A 24,447-nucleotide genomic window follows, 5' to 3' on the forward strand; every position below is an offset into this window, starting at 1 on the left:
GGAGCTGAGTGGCCCTGGCAGAACCCAAACTGAGCATCAGTGAGCAGGACATTGCTCAGCAAGTGCTGCTTGATAGCACTGTTGATGACCCCTTCTGTCGCTTTACTGGTGATCAAGAGTAGACTGATGGGGCAGTAATTGGCTGGGTTGGATTTGTCCTGCTTTTTGTGTATAGGACATACCTGGGCAATTTTCCACATAGCTGGGTAGATGCCAGTGTCGTAGCTGTACTGGAACAACTTTGCTAGGGGCATGGCAAGTTCTGAAGCACAAGTCTTCACTGCTCTTGCCGAATCATTGTCAGGGCCCATAGCCTTTGCAGTATCCAGTGCCTTCAGCTGTTTCTTGATATCACCTGGAATGAATCGAATTGGCTGAAGACTGGCATCTGCTGGGGACCTCCGGAGGAGGCCGAGATGGATCATCTACTCAGCACTTTTGGCTGAAGCTTGTTGTAAATGCTTCAGCCTTGTCTTTTGCACTGAAGTACTGGGCTCCCCCATCAATGAGGATGGGGCTATTTGTGGAGCCTCCTCCTCCAGCGAGTTGTTTATTTGTCCGCCATCATTCACGACTGGATGTGGCAGGATTGTCAAGCTTAGATCTGATCTGTTGGTTGTGGAATCACTTAGCTCTGTCTGTCATTTGATGCTTATGCTGTTTGCAGGCAAATAGTCCTGTGTTGTAGCATCACCAAATTGACATCTCATTGTTAAGTATGCCTGGTGCTGCTTCTGGCATGCCCTCCTGCACTCTTCATTGAAACAACCTGGCTTGGTGGTAATGGTAGAGTAGGGGGATATGCCGGGCCATGAAGTTACAGATTGTGATTGAGTACAATTCTACTGCTGCTGATAACCCACAGCGCCTCATGGTTGCCCAGTCTTGAGTTCCTCGATCTGTTCGAAATCTATCCCATTTAGCACAGTGGTAGTGCCACACAACACAATGGAGGGCATCCTCAGTATGAAGATGGGATATTGTGCAGTGGTGACTCTTACCGGTACTGTCATGGACAGATACATCTGCGGCAGGCAGGTTACTGGGGGTGAGGTCAAGTCTGTTTTTCCATCTTGTTGGTTCCCTCACCACCTGCCGTAGATCCAGCCTAACAGCTATGTCCTTTATGACTTGGCCAGCTCGGTCTGTCGTGGTCCTACCGAGCCACTATTGATGATGGACATTGAAGTCTCCCATCCAGAGTACATTCCGTGACCTTGCCACCCTCAGTGCTTCCTCCACATGGTGTTCACCGTGGAGTAGAGTTGATTCATCAGCTGAAGGGGGTGACAGTACATGGTAATCACCAGGAGGTTTCCTTGCTCATGTTTGACCCTATGCTATGAGACTTCATGGGGTCCAGAGCATATGTTGAGGACTCGCAAGGCAACTCCCTCCCACTGTATACCACTGTGCCACCACATACCTAGGGATGGTGATGGTAGTGTCTGGGACATTATCTGTAAGGTATGATTCTGTGAGTATGACTAGTCCGTGTGACAGCTCTCCCAATTTTGGCACAAGGAGAACTTTGCAGGGTCAACAGGGCTGAGTTTGCCGTTGTCATTTCCGGTGCCTAGGTTGATGCCGAGTAGTCCGTCCTGTTTCATTCCTTATTGTCTTTCTAATGGTTTGATGCAACTGGGTGACTTGCTAGGCCACTTCAGAGGGCGTTTAAGAGTCAACCACATTGTGTGAATCTGGAGTCACATGTAGGCCATTTGACGGAAATCTGATGGCAGATTTCCTTCCCTAAAGGACATTAGTGATTGGTTTTTATGACAATTGACAATGGTTTCATGGTCATCATTAGACTTTTAATTCCAGATTTTTATTGATTGAGTTCAGATTCCACCATCTGCCACGGTGGGATTTGAACCTGGTCCCCACCATTACCCTGGTTCTCTGGATTGCAAGTCCAGAGACAATGCCACTACATCACTGTGTCCCCCTGTGTACTGTACACAATACTCCAGATGTGGTCTCACCAATATAACTGAAGCATAACCTACCTACTCTTGTATTCCGTTCCCCTCGCAATAAATAATAACATTCTATTAGCTTTCCTAATTACCTGCTGTACCTGCATCCTAGCCTTTTGTGATTCATGCACTAGGACACCTAGATCCCTCTGCATCTCAGAGCCCTGCAATCTCTGGGATGTGAGCTCATGTCTCTAGACCACTGGTCCAGTAACATAATCACTATGCATGACATAGTCATGCAATCTCTTCAGTGATACCAGATATTTCTTTTACTTACATTCCCTGAGGAGAAGCCTTTTCAATTTTAACTTGGATCAAAAATATATCCAGACTAATTACACTCCAGAGGCCAAGTGGGTCAAAGCACTGCCCTGTGTGGTACTGATTCATACATAACAGGTGGTTTGATTCCTATTGTGTGCTGAGTTTGCTGGTCTGAGGTTGGGTGGTAGACTAGATAGGGATCCGAACTCCACCAAGGTTCCTGTCCCCCAGGAAGCTCGTTCCATTTGGATGTTCTTTAGGATTAGGCTAATATAAAATATAAACAGAAAATGCTGGAAATACTCAGCAAGTCTGGCAGCATCTGTGGAGAGAGAAACAGAGTCAACATTTCGAGTCAGTATGACTCTTCTTCGCTTCTTGTATCTTAAATGAGTGTTTGGAGCCTTGAATGATGAGGAGAGGAGGTAAAAGGGTCAATGTTGCATCTCCTGAATTTGCATAGAAAGGCATTATGAGAAGGGGACAGGGTGGTGGTGAGAGGTTGCAGTGTCAACAGTTCCCTTTGGAATACTGAAAGGAGAGGGGAAGATGTGTTTAGTGGTGGCATCACACTGGAATTGGCAGAAATGGCAGAGGCTGATCCATTAAATATGGAAGGTGAGACCAAGAGAAACCCATCACTACCCCCTTTGCTTCTGTCCTGCCAACTGTTTTGTCATTTAATGTCTCCTGTCTTCCACCCTATCTCAGACCTTCCATTTTGTTCTTTTTCCACCCTCTCCATTTGACCTAATTAAAACCTATTATATTTCTAACTTTTCCCAATTTTGAAGAAAGGTCATCGACCTGAAACATTATCTCATTTTCCCTCTGCACAGACACTGCCAGACCTGTGGAGTATTTCCAACATTTTCTGGTTTTATTTCAGATTTCCAGCATCTGCACTTTTTTGCTTTTGCTTCAGGATTAGACTAAACTGTAACATCTCCTCCTTGCTGTTGAAGAACCTACTGACGTAGCCTCTGCTCACACGAGGTATTACAGAAAGAATTCAACACCGTTTAGAGGGTGGGAATAACGTGGGGAAAGGGATGCACCCAACAAATATTAGCCTTGCTGGTAACAGCGTTGTCATTGTTGCATGTCCCTCAATTCGAGGATGCCGTCTGCTCAGCGCTCTATGTTTCTGCCATGGGTCTTCATGTCACTGAGCAGGCTGATTGTTGACCCGCAGAACTTTGGGCACATGGGGCAGATGTCCCTTGAGGCAGTGGGACCTGGTGTTCAGGATTTGCATCCTTTTCTTTCCTTCTCTGCTGTCATTTGCCCTCATCATTAAATCCTTGTGACTCAAAGCATGGTGCAGCTTGATGGACAAGTTGTCACCACTTTGAACGGTTGGTAGCAAGCTCCTCCCAGTCATTGACATCGATGCTGTTGTGTTTCAAGGAGAGCTTCAGAGTGTCTTTGAAGCGTTTTCTTTGCCCTCCCTTGAAACACTGATCTTTTGAGAGTTGAGAAACAGGAGCCTGTTTCTTATGGATGGGATGGGAAGATGCTTTTTGGCCATATGGACACAGTGCCCAGTCCACTGAAGTTGATTTTGCAGGAATTTTGCCTGAATGCTTGTGGAGTTGGCTTCAAGAGCACAGACACTAGCATTTATTCGACAGTCCTCCCATTGAATCCAGAGGATACAGCGTAGGTATTTCTGATGGAATTTCTCGAGTGCTCATATGCGCTGCTGATACACAGTCCAGGTCTCGCTGCAGTACACTCAGCCCATTGAGCCAGTTCTGCATTTTCTTTGATCGTACCAGCTCTGCCCCTCAATTCCATTTTCTCGGTATCCCTTGATATCTGGCCATAACAAAGAGAGAAGACTGAGGTGTGACTTTGTAGAGGTCTTTAAAAAATAATGAAGGATTTCAATAGAGTAGAGATGTTTTCAATTTTGGCCAATTCCAAAATTAAATGTAAAATACTTAGAAATATAAGATAGTCACTAATAAATGCAATAAGAAATTCAGAAGAAACTTCTTTACTCAGAGATTGGTGAGAATGTGGAACTTGCTACCATGTGGAGTGGTTAAGGTGAATAGTATAGATGTACTTAAGTGGAAGCTAGAGACGTACACAATGGAGAAAGGAATGGAAGGGTATGCTGGGATGGTGAGAGAGTAAGGTTGGAGATGGCCTGTGTGGAGTATAAATTCCTGTATAAAGCAGTTGGGCTGAATGCCCTGTTTCTGTACTGTAGAATTCTGTGTAAAAAAGCTATTGATTTCAGTCTTGAAAGTTTAACTTTCCACCCACACCTACACCTGTACCACTGCCCCCACCCCCCAACCTCTTTAGTGTGGCAAAAGTGCTTCCTGATTTCCCTCCAACTGGCCTGGCTCTAATTTTAACATAATTTTACTCTGGACACAGGAGTAGCTGTAAACCAGTTACCAGACTCTCTCCAAATGCCCAGCTCCTATTTTTCAGGAGTTTCAACATGTTCTCAGGCTGCCTGGGCTAAGTGGGCAGCCCTTTTGACCTTTGCTGCATTTTAACTGAAGTCCAAAGGAAATAAAGCTTTTAATGTGCTCCCTCTGGGTCATGAGGAATATAAGTAAAACCCAGGAGGAAGGAAGTGTTTTATTGCCTGAGCTGGCAGGTTGGGCCTGAAAGGATCTCATCACTTGAGAAAGACAGATTGGAAGCAAAATCGGTGCTCACAGTAGCACTGCAGCACCTATGTATGTAACGGTAATTTGCTTGCTTGTCAGTCAGGAATGGTACTGCTGCATGTCAGAATCATTCCACTCCCAGCGCAGCCTGCTGATTTCTCTGCAGCAGCTCTGGCTTTAACATTTTGGTGGACCCAGAATGCTGCATTCTGCAGGAGTGTTCGATATTAGAGGCTGGCTATGGCAGCAGTCCAGCAATCAGACAGCATAGTTTGGCTTTCACTGGATCAAGAATGAGAGCACATACGTCATAAACGGCACTAGACAGTTGTAAATAGGTTAAAGAAAGTGTTAACAATTTCTACAGCACCTCTCATGACCTAAAGATGTCCCAAATCATTTTCTAACTGATGGAATACGTTTGAAGCGGAGTCACTACTATAATATAGGGAAAGTCAGCAGCCCATCTTGGGCACAGCAAGATTCCAGCAACGAGATTAGCAACCAGATCGGCTGCTTCAGCGATGTTGGGCGAGGGACAATTATCGTAAATATTGGTCTGGCCGAGAGGAGCACATCCCTATTTCAGGATATCTTACATCCACCTGAGAGGACAGATGGTGTCTTGAGTTAACATCTCATTTGAAAGATGGCATCTCTGACAGTGCAGCATGCCCTCAGTACCGCACTGGGAGTGGCAGCCAAGCGTTTGTGCTCAAGTCTGTGGAGTTGGGCTTGGACTGACAGCCTCCTGGCACAGAGCTGGAAGGGCTACGCACCGGGGCATGACTGGCAAAAATGGAATTGTTATCAAACTGCAGGCTTCTTCTTTGAAAGGAGTCGAAGCGCTGATTCCTCAAAGGCACTGAGTCTCACTGAGGGGTGCTTCCGTGAGCCCAAACACCCCTGGTACCTTGTTGAATAGCCACTCTTGGGCTGCAAGCTAGCTTTGCAAACTCCACAGGCATCACATTGATGCTGTGCTCACTTGGTGGTGTGCTGGACTGCACTTTCTGGCATGGTGACAGGGATCTCAAGCTGATTTTCCCAGCTCCACCTCCGTCCCAGAGCCAGAGCCAGTTGTGAAACAAGTACTGTCCACAAACAGTCCAAGAATGGGAAGTGAGATCATCTTGGTCTAAACCAAGGTGTATCTGTAACCACTCTGTTCTGGAACTATCCATTTCACACCTTACTGCATTGTTTTCCAATAACCTTGGATGTGTACACACATGAAGGAAACATTTTTTTTATCCATTCGCGGGATGTGGGCATCACTAGCAAGACCAACTTTGTTGCCCATCCCTAATTGCCCTTGACAAGATGGTGGTGAGCTTCTTTCTTGAACTGGTGCAGTATGTGTGGCAAAGGTGCTCCTACAATGCTGATAAGTAGAGAATTGTCAACCCATAGTGTGATAAAGGATATAGTTCCCCAAATAAATGGGAAGGTCTAGTTATGTTAGAATGAATCCCATCTTTCATTTGGTACGCCCAACTCTGGCCTGTTCTGTATCTCATACCTCCTTCCCTTTGGTGGTCATACCTTCAGGCATCTAGGCCCTAAGCCTCTAGGATTCCCTCCCTAAACCTATCTCTGTATTACTCTCCCTGCCCCTCCTCCCTCCCCCTCCCCCTCCCGCCTTTCTCTCTCTGTCCTCCACCACCGCCCCCCCATCCTTCACTCTCTATGTTCCCCTCCCTTTCTCCTTTAAGGCAATCCTTTAAGTCTACATCTCTGATCAAGCTCTTGGTCACCTGTCCTAATGCCTCGTCCTTTGGCTTGGTGTCAATGTTTTTTGTCTGGCAATGCTGCAGCGAAATGTCTTTGTATTCTTTGTTAGATTAAAGACGCTATATAAATGCAATTTGTCATTGTTGTCTCGTCTTGCATCCGTAGTAGCAAGAAAAAATAACCAAAGAAACTCAATAAATGACATGGGGAATAAACAGCTGAGGGGAAAAAGGAAAGCACAAACATTAAAAGAAAGGAGCTTTTTTTTTCATTACAAGACAAAATATCGATTCTATCTCAAGGAGCTCAGAAAGAGCTCTCCAGTCTGAGTAAATAAGTAACTTGAGTATTCCCCGGAGCTCTTCAAATGTATCAGAGACCTTGAGCTCAGTGGATAGTTTTGCACCTTTTGCTTTTTCCCTGTCAGTTTTAGAGAACTCAAGTATCATCTTCCAGGATAATGGGCCTGTGGCCTTGGAGAATGTAGGCTCAAGTTGGAAGCAAAGGGCAATGGTTGATGGGTGTTTTTGTGACTGAGGTTCTGCAGGGCCCAGTATTAGTTCCTCTGCTATTCGTGGCGTATCTCATTGATTTAGACTTAAATGTAGGAAACATGATTAAGATGCTTGTAGATGATACAAAAATTGATCCCATGGCTGGAAGATATGAGACTTTTCTAATTGTAGCAAGGATTACAAAAACTCAGCAATTTTACTTTTTTTTTGAAGATGGCAGAACAAGTTGAGAAGCCTGTTTAATAAGACAAATAGGATCCTTGGCTTTATTAATGGAGTAATAGAGTTCAAAAGCAAGGAAGTCATGCCAAACCTTTTAAAAAACGCTGGGTAGACCTCAGTTAGACTATTATGTTCAATTCTGGGAACCACACTTTAGGAAGCTTTGGAGAGGGTGCAGAGGCGATTTATTAGAATGGTATCGGGGATAAGGCACTTCAGCTATGTGGAGAGACCAGAGAAACTGTTGTTATTCTCCTTAGAGCAGTGAAGGGGAATTTGATAGAGGTGTCTAAAATCCTGAACAGTTCCGATAGAATAAATAAGGCTAAACTGTTTTCAGTGGCAGGAGGGCTGGTAATCTGGGGAACAGATTAGTTGGAACAAAAACCAAAGAGGAGATGAGAAACAAAGTTTTTTTTTACAGCAAGTTGGCATAATCTGGATGCACTGCCTGAAAGAATGGTGAAAGCGGATTCATCAATAGCATTCGAAAAGGAATTTGCAGGGCTATGGGGAAAGAACAGGGAGAGTGGGACTAATTGGAACGTACATGCTAGGAGCCTGCATAGGCACGATGGGCCAAATGGCCTCCTTATGTGCCATATAATCCTAAGGAAATATTCAAGTCCGTCTCCCCTGTGTCACAAATACTCCCCACAGTTGTCAGGTTCCTCATTTATCAAGAACTATTTTTTGCTGCTCTAATGGAAATGTTTTTCTACTGCTTCTCCCAAACAGAGTCTTCAAGAAGGAAGAGGAGTTGCGGAGTCATATTGAATCAACAATAGTTTCTCCTTTAGTTGGCACGAAACAGAGGGCTGGAGGGGGACCACAGAAAGGAAAGAAACCAGTTCATTCTGTTCCAGGTGCTCAGCCACACACAGACACCAACCCACTCTTCATTCCACCCAATACACCGCAGAGGCAGCCCCCCTGGTGAGTAGGGATTCTCATTACTATTCAGAAAGATGGAGCAGTGAGTGCACTGGGAGCAACTTTTAGTTTAACATTTGATCACAAATTAAGGTTGGTCAGGAGACGGGGATTCTATCAATTGCAAAGTTTTATAGAAAGATTGCATTTACACAGCATCTATCATGACATCAGGATCCCAAAGCATCTTATAGCCAATGAAGTACTTTTGAGGTGTAGTCACTGTCACACTAAAGGAAAACATGGCCATTAGTTTGTGCACAGCAAGTTCCCACAACAGGAGACCCTGCTCTGCTCTTTGAGAAGTAGTATGAGAACTTTTAAGTCCAGTTGAGAATGCAAATTGGACCTCAGTTTCACATCTCTGAAAGGCAACACCTTCAACAGTGCAGCACTCCCCCAGTATAACGCTAGAGTGTCAGTCTGGATTACATGCTCATGTTTTTAAAGTGTGTCTCAAACCCACAACCTTCTGACTCAGATAAAAGTTCTAGCACGGCAAACAGGATTAGATAAGGAAGAAATGTCCATTCAGTTAGCACCTTCCACATCCTTGGGAAGTCTCTTTAAACTTTTATGAAGGAGGTGCTCCTCTCTCTGGGACCCCTACCCCATAGGATGTCTAATGAAAATAAGACACAGTTGTAAACAGGATGTTAGTTTGCAACCTTGTTTCTCCAAATCTGTGGCACTTGCTATAGCAATGTCTTAACAGAGAGAGGGGGAAAAAACTCACAATTTAAATAATAGAATTTAACAGCACAGAAGGAGACCATTCAGTCTATTGTGCCTATGCTAGTTATTTTGAAAGAGATAAATCATTCTTGTTTTTTATGCGAGGACAGAATGTGCTCTTGATTTGAGCTCCGCAGGGTTGCTGTTTATTTCCATGCTGCACACATACACGCCTGCCAGCAAGAATTTCATTATATCTTGTCGGGTTCATCACCAGTCAACAGAAGTGGGAATTTTGGTCAATATTTTGTGTGTATGACACTAATGAGACAATCCTGTGACAGAGGAACCTTAGTGGGCACCTCAGTGGGGGTAGAATGTTTTAACTGCAGGAAATGGAAAGACTGGCAGGAGATGTGATACTGTTTCTCTGAACAATGAAAGGTAAAGATAAGCAGGTTAGTTAGCATAAAAACCAAGCACGTAAATGACAAAACTGGCAAAGCCTCGAGCACAATTCTAAATGAGAAGTGACCAGATAAGAAGATATAACAAATAGAGTGCTGGAACTTCTTGCTTCCTATTCTGGGTGAGTTGATGCCTTTAGAAATGTACTGAATCAATACCAGTTGAGGACATGAGCTGAGATGTTACCATGTCTGTTTGGTTCACACGGGAGTTAAGGAAATGAGTGTGTTAGGTGTGGGGGTATCTGTGTTTGACATCGTTATAGGTACTGTGGAAGGAGTGTTTTGATTGGCAAGTGGCCTTTTCTGTTATCATACACACTGGAATGTTAACAGGGTACACTAAGCATAAGCAACTCCCTTGGCATAGCTCCTGAATATATTATACCGCAGTTATGATGATTTAATAAATTATTGTTATAGAAAGAAAGAATGGCATTTATATAGCATTTTTATAGTCTCATGATATCTTGAAGCATATTCCAGCCCATAAAATACTTGTGAAGTATAGTCAATGATGTAATGCAGAAAACCCAGCTGCTAATTTGTGCACAGCAAGCTTCCACAAACAGCAACGTTATAATAATCAGCTAATCTGTTTTAGTGATGCTAGTTGAGGGATTATATATTGGGCAGGAAACCAGGAGAAATCCTTGATTCTTCTTCAGAATTGTGCCATGGGATCTTTTATATCAACTTGAGAGGGCAAGTGGGCCTCAGTTTAGTGTCAACTCTGATAGTGCAACATTCCCTTGACTGCACTGGGATCTTCAGCCTAGATTTTGTGCTCAAGTCTTTGGAGTAAGCTTTGAATCCACAGGCTTCTGACTCATGAGCCATGGTTTTACACCTTAATGTAAATGGAATGGCACATAACTTCAAAGCATCTATGACCGTAGAGTTATAAGGAGTCATAGGTTGAAATTCGTAAAAGGTAAATTTGTGACATATTATCAGGAAAGACTTATCACTTCAGATGAAGAGTGAGGAGCACAGGCAATGGGACACAAGGAATGGAAGTGAAGATAAACAGCCTGAACTCAGGTATCAAGAATTGATATCAAAGTTTGCTGATAATACTAATTGGGGAGGAATTATCAGACTGTCAGACAGATTGCAGGAGGATGTAATCAGGATAGGGAAACAGGCAGATAAGTGGCAGACGCAGGTTCATACAAACTCTAGACTGAGATTCCAGTGTAATATTGAATGAGTGCAGCACAGTTGGAGGCGTCATCTTTTGGATGAGGTGTAAACCAAGGTCTCAGGTAGCCATCAGGATCTCATGGCACGATTCCAAGAAGAACAGGAGTTCTCCCCAATGTCCTGACCAACCTTTAGTAAAACATATTTTCTGGGACATTATTCCTATTTCTGTTTGTGGGAGCTTGCTGTATACAAATTAGCAGCTTTGATTTTACATATAACAGTGAATAAACTTTCTAAAGTGTTTTTTTTTTATTCATTCACGGGATGTGGGCTTCGCTGGCTGGGCCAGCATTTATTGCCCATCCCTAGTTGCCCTTGAGAAGGTGGTGGTGAGCTGCCTTCTTGAACCGCTGCAGTCCATGTGATGTAGCTACACCCACAGTGCTTTGAGGAAGGGAGTTCCAGGATTTTGACCCAGTGACATGATATATTTCCATGTCATGATAGTGAGTGACATGGAGGGGAAGTTCCAGGTGGTGGTGTTCCCATCTATCTGCTGCCCTTGTCCTTCTAGATGGTAGTGGTTGTGGGTTTGGAAGGTGCTGTCGAAGGAACCTTGGTGAATTCCTGCAGTGCATTGACTGCAAAGCACTTTGGGACACCCTGAGGCCATGAAAGGTGCTAAACAGATGTAAATCTTTATTTTCTTGGTATAGAAGATGATGTATTTTGAATAAAAGATCAAAATAAATGAAAATTTGCCTCGCATGACAATTTCTTTCTTTAGTCCTTCATGGGGCGTCTCTGACTAGGCCAGCATTTGTTGCCCATCCCTAACTGCCCTTGATCTGAGCAGCTTATTAGGCCATTTCAGAGGGCAATTAAGAGTCAACCACATTGCTGTGGGTCCGGAGTCACATGTAAGCCAGAATGGGTAAGGATGACAGATTCCTATTCCTATCCCTAAAGAACATTAGTCAACCAGATGGGTTTTTACGACAATCAATGTTAGTTGCATGGTCATCATTACTGAGACTAGCTTTCAATTCCAGATTCATTATTTCAAATTAAACTCACCAGTTGCTATGGTGCGAGTTGAACCCATGTCCCCACTGCATTAGCCTGGGCCCCTGGATTACTAGTCCTGGCACATTATCACTAAGCCACCATCTCCCCTAAAGGAGTATTTCACTGCCTGGAAGAGAAAAGAGAAATTGGTGTGCAGATAATTTTGTCTATAAAAGCCGTGATTATTCTGTTTGAAACAATGGTTAGTCGAGATCCGGAACAGCACGATTTTGCACACCTTACTATATGACAGTTGTGGGAAATAGGCAGGATATGATACTCGTGCTGAGGCTTCTTGAGTTACAAGGAAAGGCTGTCGCAACTAGGGCTCCGATTTCTCAAACGGAGAAGATTGAGGGGGGGAGAGTTGAAGATAAAGAGAGATTAGCTCCACCGATGGGCAAATGGTCATAATCTCAGCAAAGGCAACTGAATGAATGAAAGAAACTTTTTCATGCAATTGTGAGAATGTGGAATGTTCTGTCACAATTTCTAATTGACGATCAATTGTTTACAGTATTCCAAACAAGTTATTGAATAATTACTTTAAAAGAAGAATGTGGAGGAGCAGCCCTGTGCTCATTGACCTACATGGGCTCCCAGTCCAGCAGTGTCTCCGCTTCCTTGTGTTCAAATCCCTTCTAAGTTCAACTTTCCCAACTCTCTTAAACCTCCTCCAACCTACAATACTCTGCGATCTCTGTACTCCTCCAATTCTGGCCCCTTTGCATCCCCAATTTCCTGTGCTCTACATTTGACCATTGTGCCTTCAGTTGCCCAGGCCTTCAGTTCAGGAATTCCCTCTCTAAACCTTTCCACTTCTTTCTCTTGCTTTTAAAATGCTCTTTTAAATCTAACTGTTTGACCAAGCTTTAGATCACCTGTCCTAATATTTCCTTCAGTGTCAAATTTTTGTTGTTGCATTACTGTGAATCACCTTGGAACATGATGTTACATTAAAAATGCTAGTTAAATGGAAGTTGTGTTATATGGAAGATAGCAGAAAATGTGGCAGTCCTTGGAGGGACATTAATTCAACACAGGCAGGAAAGACCTCCCTTTGTGCTAAAGTTTCTATTATTGAAGTTATATATCTTATTTTTTTAAAGGGATTAACTGGCCTTTAGGTGGAAGGTATCCTGAATAGAACTTTTAGACTCCTGACCAGGTGTGAGTTGTATCAGTGCGGTAAATCACAGGCTTTTCCTGAGCTCTCTCAATCTTATGCGAGCTGCACTTACTATGTTTTTGAGGCTGTCAACTGCTATGGTTATATAATAATTCATTTCTTCATCTCTTCCTGCATTCTGCCTCTTCCCCCCTTCTCTGGAGACAGACCCAGTGTCATCTCCAGGCTAGTTCAATTTGTTATGGTCTGCTGGTTGTAGCGCTGTCAGTAGAGTCTTGTGTTGTTTCTACCATAAGGTGAGGCTTCTCATGGTAGTTCTTGAAGCTATTGGCTGGCATTCAGGACTGTTTGAATTTAAACCTCTTGTAAAGAGAATGAATTGTTAAGAATTCCTAACAAAAAACATAGGCCGAAACTAAGCAGCTCCATATTTGCAAATTGCACAGGAAAGAAAGACTTATATTTATGTTTTGTAATGTAGGAAACAGAGCACCCAATTTGTGCACAGCAAGATGCCACATGCAGTAATCAAATAATTGACTAGATTATCTGTTTTAGTGAACTGAAGAGAAATAGTGCAGTGGGACCTCTTATGTCCACATGAAGCGGCAGACAAGGCCTCCACTTTAATTCTAGCCAGCAAGCCAGCACCTCCCACGGTATAGCACTCTCTGCAATGGAGCGTCAGTCTAGATTTTGTGCCCTTGAATCCACAACCTTCTGGCCCATGGTCAAGAATGCTACCCACTGAGCCAGGGCTGCCACCTAAATACAAGAGACCTCTCGCTGCTTATTATTATGCTATTAATTGACAGTTCTTGTAGGTAACTCTGTGAACATTTGAATGCTGCATTACTTCTGTTCCCTTTGTATGTGTTTCATTCACCAAGGAAATCCTGTGTGATGAACATTATGGAATACTACATGTGATTGGAAGTGACCTTAACAGGCAGCATGAGAGAGAGACTCACTACTGTGCACACACTTTTTGAGAACAAGCTCTTTTTTGATTTAAAACAAAAATAAAAATACCTGAAAAAAGTCAGCAGGTCTGGCAGCATCTGCGGAGAGGAGCACAATTAACGTTTCGAGTCCGTATGACCCTTCAACTGTTGAAGAGTCATACGGACTCGAAACATTAACTGTGTTCCTCTCCATAGATGCTGCCAGACCTGCTGAGTTTTTCCAGGTATTTTTATTTTTGTTTTGGATTTCCAGCATCACCAGTCTTTTGCTTTTATCTCTTTGATTTAAGGTTGTTTCCCCCAAAAGTCAAACATTTTTGTAATTTGTTCACAAAATTGTTTGAACCAGAGAGGAGCTGAGGAGAATCATTTTTATGCTGAGTTATTGTGGTCTGAGATGCATTGCTTCAGAGGGCGGTGGAAACAGATTCAGAAGTAAATTTTAAAAGAGAAATCAGCTAAAGAAAGAGCTGAGGGGAGCAGACTTTAAGCTAAGAGGGTTGTTGGGGCAAAGCTACCCCTTTGGAGCAGTGGTATTCTGCTTGGCACGACCACAGATCTGAAAGTGTGCTTGTAAGCTAGTATTGAGTGTACTCGGGAATCCAGGGAGAAGGTGAGATTGAAACTCTGTGAGATGGACCATTGTTAAAGCTGTCCAAGTGGGAGTGACTTTTGGAGAGAATTCCAAGGAGAGATCTTTGAAGGTGAATCTGGGAATCCTTCGTGAGACAGAGTTTCAACAAAATTGTTTGACTTGGTGTTTACTGACGTCTGGGTGGGTTCTTGAGAAATCGATGGATTCTTTCTTGCCATTTACGCTGTGGTGTGGTGTGTCTGACCACAGTTCGTCTGTTAATTCACATGTACCTCACACTTAACCTGAATGTTAGAACATGAGATGCATGTTATAATTTATTTTATCTTTCTTAGTTTGTATAGTAAAGTTTGCTTTTATTTGTTCAAAACCCATGGAACCTTGTGGCTTTATTCCAAACCTTGAATCTCAGCCTTCATCTACTTTAAACAAAATGTTATTGATCCCTAATCGGATCTGGCCCCACGTCCTGGGATCTGGCCAAGGATCATAACACTGCGAATTAGATGATTAAGGGGTGATTTGATCAAAGTTTTCATACGTTGGGAGATATGATAGGGAAAATGGAGAGAAATTATTTCCATTGGCTGGGGAGTTTAGGATTAAGGTACAAAATTTCAGGAGTAATGTTAGAAACCACTTCTACACACAAAGGATGGTCAAAGTTTGGAACACTCATTCATAAATGACAATTGCTGTTAGATCATTGTTAATTTTAAATCTGAGATTGATAGATTTTTGGAGGGTATTAATGGATATGGGGCAAAGGCGGGTATATGGAGTTAGATCACAGATCAGCCATGGCCTCATTCATTGATGGAACAGACCCAGGACTAAATGGCTTCCTCCTGTTCCTAGGCAACATTGGCCTGCCAATGTTGCACTGGCACTTATTGTGGAAGATCCATGTACCAGCTTCTCCTCACCAGGAGCCCCCAGAAGGGCATGTCTTTCACTGTCCTTGAAATGCAGCTCACACATTTGTTGTTTAATCCTAAACAAAGGGTTGGATTTTCTTCGTAGTGTCTTCTGGGACCCAGTGGGTGGCACTCTTGCCTCTCGGTGAGAAGGCCACAGATTCAAGTCCTGCTCCAGAGATGTGTGCACAGAATCTAGGCTGACCCTTCAATGCAGCATTGTTGGAGATGTGGCCTTTCAGATGAGACATTAAAACGAGGCACAGACTGCCCTCACATCCAGATGTAGAAAATTAAATGGTATTATTCAAAGATTAGTAGGGGAGCTCTGGCCATTATTCACCACTTAACTAGCAAAGGCAGATTAGGTGGCCATCATCTCTTCACTGTCTATGGAATCTTGCTGTATACAAATGAACAGAAAGGAAGCACTGCTAACCCTGCTTTTTACTAATGAGGTGGACCAAGTGGATCAAGTGTCTGGCGGAGAACATTTAGGGAATAACAGTCATTGCATCAGGCTGGCTATGGAAAAGAACAATGAGCAATCCAGGGTAAAAATAATTAACCGGGGTTGGGGGGGGGAAAGCCAACTTCAGTGGGGTAAGAATGGATCTGGGCCGAATAAACTGAAGTCAAAGGCTGACAGGCAAAATGGTAGCTGAACAGTGAGCTAGCTACAAAGAAGGGAGAGCTCAGGCACAGTCAAGGTATATTCCCTCAAAAGGGAAAGGTAGGGTAAACAAATCGAGAGCTCCCTGAATGTCAGAAAAGATAGAAATTAAGATAAGGAAGAAAATGTGTGCTTATGGCAGGTGTTAAGTAGAAAGTAAAACTGAGAACCAGGCTAAATATAGAAGCTTCAGAGGGGTGGTGAAACAGCAAAGAGGGAGTATGAAAAGAAACTGGCATCTAACATAAAAGGGAATCCCAAAGTCTTCTCTAGGCATACAAATAGTGAAATGGTGGAAAAAGGAGTGTGGTCGATTAGGGACCAAAAAGGGGATTTATACATGGAGGCAGAGGAAGTAGCTGAGGTATTAAACGATTACTTTGCATCTGTCTTTACAAAGGAAGAAGATGCTACCCAGACCATAGTGAAAGAGGAGGTCATTCAGACACTAAAAGCTTTTAAAATTCATAAGGAGGAGATATTGGATAAGCTATCTGTACTTAAAGTTGATAAGGCACCAGGACTGAATGAGATGCACCCAAGACTGCTGAGGAAAGTGAGTGTGGAAATTATGGATGCATTGGCTATAATTTTCCAGTCTCCAATAGACTCGGGTGGTACCAGAGGACTGGAGAATTGCAAACATTACACTGTTCAAAAAAGGGTGTAAAGATAAGTCCAACTACAGGCCAGTCCGTTTAACTTCAGTGGTGAGGAAACTCCTAGGAGCAATAATTTGGAACAAAGTTAATAGTCGCACAGACAAATGTGGTTAATTAAGGAAAGCCGGTATAGATTTTTAAGGGAAAATCGTGTTTAACTAACTTGCTGAAGTTTTTTGAAGAGGTGGCATCGAGAGTTGATGATGATGGTGGTGCTGTTGATGTGGTATACATGGACTACCAAAAGGCATTTGATAAAGTGCCACACAACAGACTTGAGTTATAGTTCATGGAATAAAGGGGAAAGTGGCAACATGGATCCAAAATTGGCTAAGTGATAAGAAACAGAGAGTAGTGGTTAATGGATGTTTTTTGGGCTGGAAGAACGTCTAAGTGAAGTTCCCAGGGGTCAGTGTTGGGAATCTTGCATTTCCTGCTTTATATTAATGACTTAGACCTCGGAATACAGGGCACAATTTCAAAACTTACGTACAATACGACACTTGGAAGCATTTTGAACTGTGAGGAAGATAGTGTAGAATTTCAAAACGAAATAGACAAGTTGATGAAAAGGGCAGACAGGTGGCAGATGAAGTTCGATGCAGAGAAATGCGAAGTGATTAGTTTTGGTAGGAAGAACGTGGAGATACAGTATAAAATAGGGGGTACAACTCTAAAGGGGGTGCAGGAGCTGAGGGACCTGGATGTAAATGTTCATAACTCATTGAAGGTGGCAGAACAAGCTGAGAGAGTGTTTTAAAGAAAAGCATACGGTAACCTAGGCTTTAGGGGAAGCGATGGCATAGTGGTATTGTCACTGAACGTGCAATCCAGAGACCCAGGATAATGCTTTGGGATCCGGGTTCGAATCCCGCCATGGCAAATGGTGGAATTTGAATTTAATAAAAATCTGGAATTAAAAGTCTAACGATGACTGTGGAACCTTTGTCGATTGTTGTAAAAACCGACCTGACTTCAGACCCACAGCAATGTGGTTTATATGGCCTAGCAAGTCACTCAGTTGTAACAAACCGCTGTAAAGTCACAAAAAAGGAATGAAACCGGACGGACCACCCGGCATCAACCTGGGCACTGGAAACAACAACGGCAATCTCAGCCCTGTCGGCCCTACAAAGTACAGCACCTTCCAAACCCACGACCACTACCATCTAGAAGGACAAGGGCAGCAGATAGATAGGAGCACCACCACCTGGAAGTTCCCCTCCAAGTCACTCACCATCCTGACTTGGAAATATATCACCGTTCCTTCACTGTCACTGGGTCAAAATCCTGGAACTCCCTCCCTAACAGCACTGTGGGTGTACCTACACCACATGGACTGCAGCGGTTCAAGAAAGCAGCTCACCACACCTTCTCAAGGGCAACTTGGGATGGGCAATAAATACTGGCCCAGCCAGCGAAGTCCATATCCCATGAATGAATTTAAAAAAAAAAAAATAGGGGAATAGAGTACCGGAGCAACAAAAACAGAAAATGCTGGAAAAATTCAGCAGGTCTAATCTGTGGAGAGAAAGACAGAGCTAACGTTTCAAGTCGGTGTAACTCTTCTTCAGAGCTAGCTTTGTGGACTCAAGACATTAACCCTGTCTTTCTCTCCACAGATGCTGTTAGACCTGCTGAGTTTTTCCAGCATTTTCTGTTTTTGTTTCAGGTTTCCAGAATCTGCAGTATTTTGCTTTTATCTTAGAGTATAAGAGCAAGGAGGTTATGTTGAAATTGGGTAAGTCACTAGTTCAGTCTCAGCTGCAGTGCTGCATCCTGTTCTGGGTACCGCACTTTCAGAAGGATGTGGAGGCATTGGAGAGAGTGCAGAAAAGACCTACGAGACTGTTTCCAGGGAAGAACAACTTCGGTTGTGAAAATAGATTGGAGAAGTTGGGACTATTTTCCTTGGAGAAAAGGCAGCTGAGAGATTTGATAGAGGTATACTAAATCATGAGGGGTCTGGGGAGAAACTGTTCCCAATCATGAAAGGATCTGTGTGGGAGCACAGATTTAAGGTAATTTAAAAAAGAAGCAATAGCAATATGGAAAAAAACACTTCTTCACACAGCGAGTAGTTATGGTCTGGAATGCTGTGCCTGAGAGTGTGGTGGAGGCAAGGTCAATTGCGGCATTCAAAAGGGAATTAGACTGTTATTTGAAAAGGAAGAACGTGCAGGGTTACGGGGAGAAGGCGAGAGAATAGCACTCAGTAAATTGCTCATTCAGAGAGCCAGTGCAGACAAGATGGGCTGAATGGCCTCCTTCTGCACTGTAACAATTCTGTGATTCTGTGACTGCCATGTTTCCCAACTTACAACAGTGAGTGCACTTCAGAAATAACCCTTTGTTTTCAAATAACATATAATTCATATCAATCTTCCCTCTGCCAAATGTCATAACAGTACATTTCCCTATATTAAAATGCCTCTGCAATTTCTCCACTCAATTTCTGTCGACATTTACAGAAGATACAAAACTGGGAACATTCACAAGTGATGAATATCAGTGGGCTCAAATTCTAAATGATCTTGATAAAGCTCAGTCCAGGGCAGACAAATGGCAGGTGCAGTTTAACACTGTGAAATGCACAGTTATGAGATTTGATAGATATAAGATTGATGTGTATTATGTGCTAAATGACAGTGTACTTGATGTTTTGGAGCAGGTTTCGGTTCTTGGGGTGCTACTGAACGTGTCACTAAAACCATCAGGACAAAGTTCCAAGACTGTTTTACAAAACATTAAAACGGGATTTTCAAGGTACATAGCAAGAGGAATGACATTTACATTTGGAAAGGCCAATTTAAAACTATATTTGGTCCTGGTCAGATCACACCTGGTGCAGTTTTAGACTATTTTGAAAGGATACTCAGTTGTTGGAGCTGATCCTGGAACTTGAGAAAAGATTGACTGCCTATCGAGGGAATACAATAGGAGTAAAATGATGATAAATTGGATCCATCTACGTACAGAATTTAAGCATAAGGGATTATACTTGCAAATTAAAGACAACAAAAGAAAATGCCGGAGGAGCTTTTTTAACTGCAGAGTTTGGAAAGCTTGAGGAACAGCTCATCGGCACAGGCGATGGAACAAGATGCCTTAATAAATTTCAAGAGTGAACTAGACCAGTTCTAGTCGACAAATGAAATACAAGGTTATTAGAAATGTATCAGGAGAACACTGTGGATAGGTGGGCTCGATGAACTGAAATTCTTCTGCTCGAACTTGTTGCTATATAGTCATTTGTTACATACACAAACACAGCTGACAATTATGCACAGCAAGCTCCCACAAAACTCCAACATGATAAATAACCATAGATAAAAACAAAAATAAAAACAAAAAAACTGCGGATGCTGGAAATCCAAAACAAAAACAGAATTACCTGGAAAAACTCAGCAGGTCTGGCAGCATCGGCGGAGAAGAAAAGAGTTGACGTTTCGAGTCCTCATGACCCTTCGACAGAACTTGAGTTCGAGTCCAAGAAAGAGTTGAAATATAAGCTGGTTTAAGGTGTGTGTGTGGGGGGCGGAGAGATAGAGAGAGAGAGAGGTGGGGGGGGTGTGTGGTTGTAGGGACAAACAAGCAGTGATAGAAGCAGATCATCAAAAGATGTCAACGACAATAGTACAATAGAACACATAGGTGTTAAAGTTAAAGTTGGTGATGTTATCTAAACGAATGTGCTAATTAAGAATGGATGGTAGGGCACTCAAGGTATAGCTCTAGTGGGGGTTTTTTTTATATATAATGGAAATAGGTGGGAAAAGGAAAATCTTTATAATTTATTGGAAAAAAAAGGAAGGGGGAAACAGAAAGGGGGTGGGGATGGGGGAGGGAGCTCACGACCTAAAGTTGTTGAATTCAATATTCAGCCCGGAAGGCTGTAAAGTCCCTAGTCGGAAGATGAGGTGTTGGGAACAACACTTTTAACTTTAACACCTATGTGTTCTATTGTACTATTGTCGTTGACATCTTTTGATGATCTGCGTCTATCACTGCTTGTTTGTCCCTACAACCACAACCACCCCCCAACCTCTCTCTCTCTCTATCTCTCCGCCCCCCCACACACACACCTTAAACCAGCTTATATTTCAACTCTTTCTTGGACTCGAACTCAAGTTCTGTCGAAGGGTCATGCGGACTCGAAACGTCAATTCTTTTCTTCTCCGCCGATGCTGCCAGACCTGCTGAGTTTTTCCAGGTAATTCTGTTTTTATGATAAATAACCAGTTCATCAGTTTTCGATGTTATTGGGCTGAAGGACAGACATTGTCCAGGACGCCGGTAGCTCTCCTCATCCTCTTTGAATAGTGCTGTGGTCTGTATTGTGGCCACCTGTAGGCCTTGGTTTAGTGTCTCATCTGAAAGACAACACCTCCAAAAGCGCAGTACTCCTTCAGTTTCTACACTGGAGTGTAACCCTGAAGTACTCAAATCCAGCAGCGGGGCTTGAAGGCACCGACCTTCTAACTCCGAGGTGCGATATGCTACCCACTGAACCAAGGCTGGTATTCAAGTAGGATGGATACTCGGGTTATGTGCCAGAGAGCTGCTCGACAAAATGGACCCAGTAAGGGTCAACAACTTTATGAGGAAAAGGTGTGATGGACACTCCAGCTGTATGACTGGCAGCCCCCAACATCTGCCCTCACTCAACCTCATGACTGTTTAGCAGCACCTTAATGTCTGACCTTTAGTTTTGGGGTTGAGTTAACTGGCTGTTTCTAGTTTAGTGGCAGTGTATAACTCTTGTGTTTACGCAGTATTGTGTTGCAGTTTGCTAACTGCTTAAATCAGTTCTATAGAGATTAAATAAACCAATTTTCAGTTTTATCGGGATTGATGTGATTTAAATTCCACAGACAGTGCTTCAGTGAATTGATTTCTTTTTCATGAGCTTCTATAACATTACTGTGGCAATGTAGCCCCTGCTGTTGAACAAAGGTAAGTTTATGCACTGCTCTAATTAATTAGATTCATTGAGCAAGCCCAGATGTGTTTAGTGTATGGCCTTTGCTTGATAGATTGTACGCACCACTGCCCTTGGGCTGTGACTTGAAAGTTATCAGCATCCTTATTTAAATCTGTTTTTCTGTCCGGCATTTAAGAAGCATACTTTTGAAACGTTTCCATGCTGCATTTGTAGTTCAATACTATGAGCTATACACAGAAGACCTTTCTACGCAAGCTCCAAATACCCTCTGCAAGCGGAAACTGACAGGCAAATGACTGATGAGGTGTCAGATGGTTAGCACATTGAGATCAGAAGTTAATATCCCTCTCCAGAGACTTGGGCACAGAATCCAGGCTGATACTTTCAATGCAGCCCTGAGGAAGGGCTGCACTGTCAGAGGATCTGACTTTTGGACGCAATGTTAAACTGAGGCCCCTTCTGCACTCTTGCATGGACATAATACATCCCATGCCACTAGCCAATATTCATCCCTTGACCAACATCAGCAAAAAGGGTGACCTGGTCATTAACTCATGGCTGTTGGTTGGAGCTTGTGTGCAAATTGACTGCCAGAATTCCTATATTACAACATTAAATGTGTTTCAAAACTATTTCTTTGGCTATAAAGTATTTTGCGACCTAGTGAGGTCATGAAAGAACTGTAGAAATATATGCTTATTATTTCTTTCTTACACTAACTCATGAAAGGACCCTAATACTTGTCTGATAAGTCACCAGGACCAGATGAGATACATTCAAGGATACTGAAGGAAGCAAGGGTGGAAATTGTGGAGGTGCTGGGTCATAATCTTCCAATCCTCTTTAGATACAGGGCTGGTGCCAGAGGACTGGGGAATTGCAAATATTACACCCTTGTTCATAAAGTGTGTAAGGATAAGTCCAGCAGTTATAGGCCAGTCAGTTTAACCTCGGTGGTGGAAAAGCTTTTAGAAACAATAATCTGGGACGAAATTAACAAGTGACTTGAATAAGTGTGGATTAATTAAAGAAAGCCAACGTGGATTTGTTAAGAGCATATTGTGTTTAATTAACTTGATTAAGTTTTTGATGAGCTCACAGAGGGTTGATGGGCTTAATGCTGTTGATGTGGTGCACATGAACTTTCAAAAGCATTTGGTGAAATTCCATGTAACAAGCTTTTCAGTGAAGTTAAAGCCCATGGAATAAAAGGTACAGTGGCAGCATGGACGCAAAGTTGGCTTAGTGACAGGAAACAGAGAGCACTTGTGAACTGTTGTTCATCAGACTGGATGAATGTACAGTGGGGTTTCCCAAGGATTGTTATTAGGACCATTGCTTTTCTTGATCTGCATTAATAACCTGAACTTGGGTGTCCAAGGCACAATTTCAAAATTTGTCGATGGCACAAATTTGGAAATATTGTGAACTGTGAGGAGGAAAGCAATAGACTTAGGAGACATAGACAGGCTAGTGGAATGAGCGAGCAAGTGGCAGGTGAAACTTAATGCAGAGAAGTGTGAAGTGATATGGTTTGATGGGAAGAAGGAGGAGAGACAATGTAAAATAAAGGATACAATTTAAAGAGGGTGCTGAAGCAGTGAGATCAGGGGTATATGTGCACAGATTGTTGAAGATGGCAGGACACGTTGAGAAAACAGTTAATAAGACACGTGGGGATCCTGGCCTTTATAAATAGAGACAAAGGCCAGGATTTTGCCATCGGGGGGGTGGGGGGGGTTGTGGGGGCTCGTTCGCCAATGTGTAAAATGACGCCACCCGATATCACCACACTCCATTTAAATTTTCAGGTAGGCAAGGGCTCAGCAAAATCAGCTGTGCGCCTGCTGACCTGTCAATGGCCAATTGAGGCCATTGGCAGAGTAATTTAAACAATTAATGGACCTGTCCGTCCAATCTTAAGGTTGGCGGGCAGGCCAGGAGCCCTGGCAGGCTTTGGAAAAAGCATCAAACCTCATCCACGGGCGGGATGAGGTTTCATGTAGGTTTTAAAAAATTTAAGTTTTTTAAAAAGTTATGGACATGTCCCAACTCATGTGAGTGTCACATGAGGGGACGTCAGGGAATTTTTTTCTCTATTTCTAATATTTTTTACAGTAGAGACGATCTCCCTGAGGCAGCACTTAGCCTCAGGGAGATGAGTGCGCTTTTTCATGTGCATGCGCGAAACAGCGCACTCTCGGGTTTAGGGATTACCCCCCCCCCCCCCCCCCCCCGCCTGCACAGGGACGCACAGTGTATCCATGTGGACGTCACGCTGTTAAAATGGCGGCGCTGCCCCTGATTGGGGGCACCGATCGGATGCGTGCCTGTGCGCGCCCGCTCTTCAACTCTCCCCCAAGGAATTTATGAAAGACCTTTATAAAACGTTGGTTGGACTTCAACATGGCCAATTCTGGCATCACACTTCAGGAAGGTTGTGATGACATTGGAGAGGCTGAGGAAGAGATTCAGGAGAATGATTCCAGGGATGAGGGACTTCAGTTATGTAGATACATTAGCAAACATGAAACTGTTTTCCTCGAAGAAAAGATTGAGAGGAGATTTGATAGAGACGCTCAAAATCATGAAGGTTATGGGCAAAGTAGGTAGGTAGAAACAGTTTCCATTGGTGGAAGGGTCGAGAACCAGAGGACATCAATTTAAAGTGAATGGCAAAAGAACCAAAGGCATCACAAGGAAAAACCTTTTAACGTAGCAAGTGGTGAGGATCTGGAATGCACTGCGTGAAAGTATGCTGGAGGCCGATTCAATCGTGCCTTTCAAACAGGTATTAGGTAATTATCTGAAGAAAAAAATTACAAGGCCAGCCACAGGGAAAATGCAAGGCTGTGGGACTAGCTGAGTTGCTCTTGCAGACAGCTGACAAGGACACAATGGGCTGATGACCTC

At 43.2% G+C, this 24,447-nt stretch overlaps 1 protein-coding gene across 1 annotated transcript in view; it reads left to right on the forward strand.

Annotated features, from left to right (window-relative positions):
- psmf1 (proteasome inhibitor subunit 1) overlaps positions 1-24,447 on the forward strand; it is a 187,014-nt gene that overhangs the window by 8,877 nt on the left and 153,690 nt on the right. Inside the window, exon 4 of the mRNA XM_041203798.1 lies at positions 8,095-8,292. Coding sequence (XP_041059732.1) covers positions 8,095-8,292 — 198 coding nt within the window. The remainder of the gene's footprint in view (positions 1-8,094; positions 8,293-24,447) is intronic.

This window comes from Carcharodon carcharias, chromosome 14 (genome assembly GCF_017639515.1).
Source record: "Carcharodon carcharias isolate sCarCar2 chromosome 14, sCarCar2.pri, whole genome shotgun sequence".
Lineage (NCBI taxonomy): Eukaryota > Metazoa > Chordata > Chondrichthyes > Lamniformes > Lamnidae > Carcharodon > Carcharodon carcharias.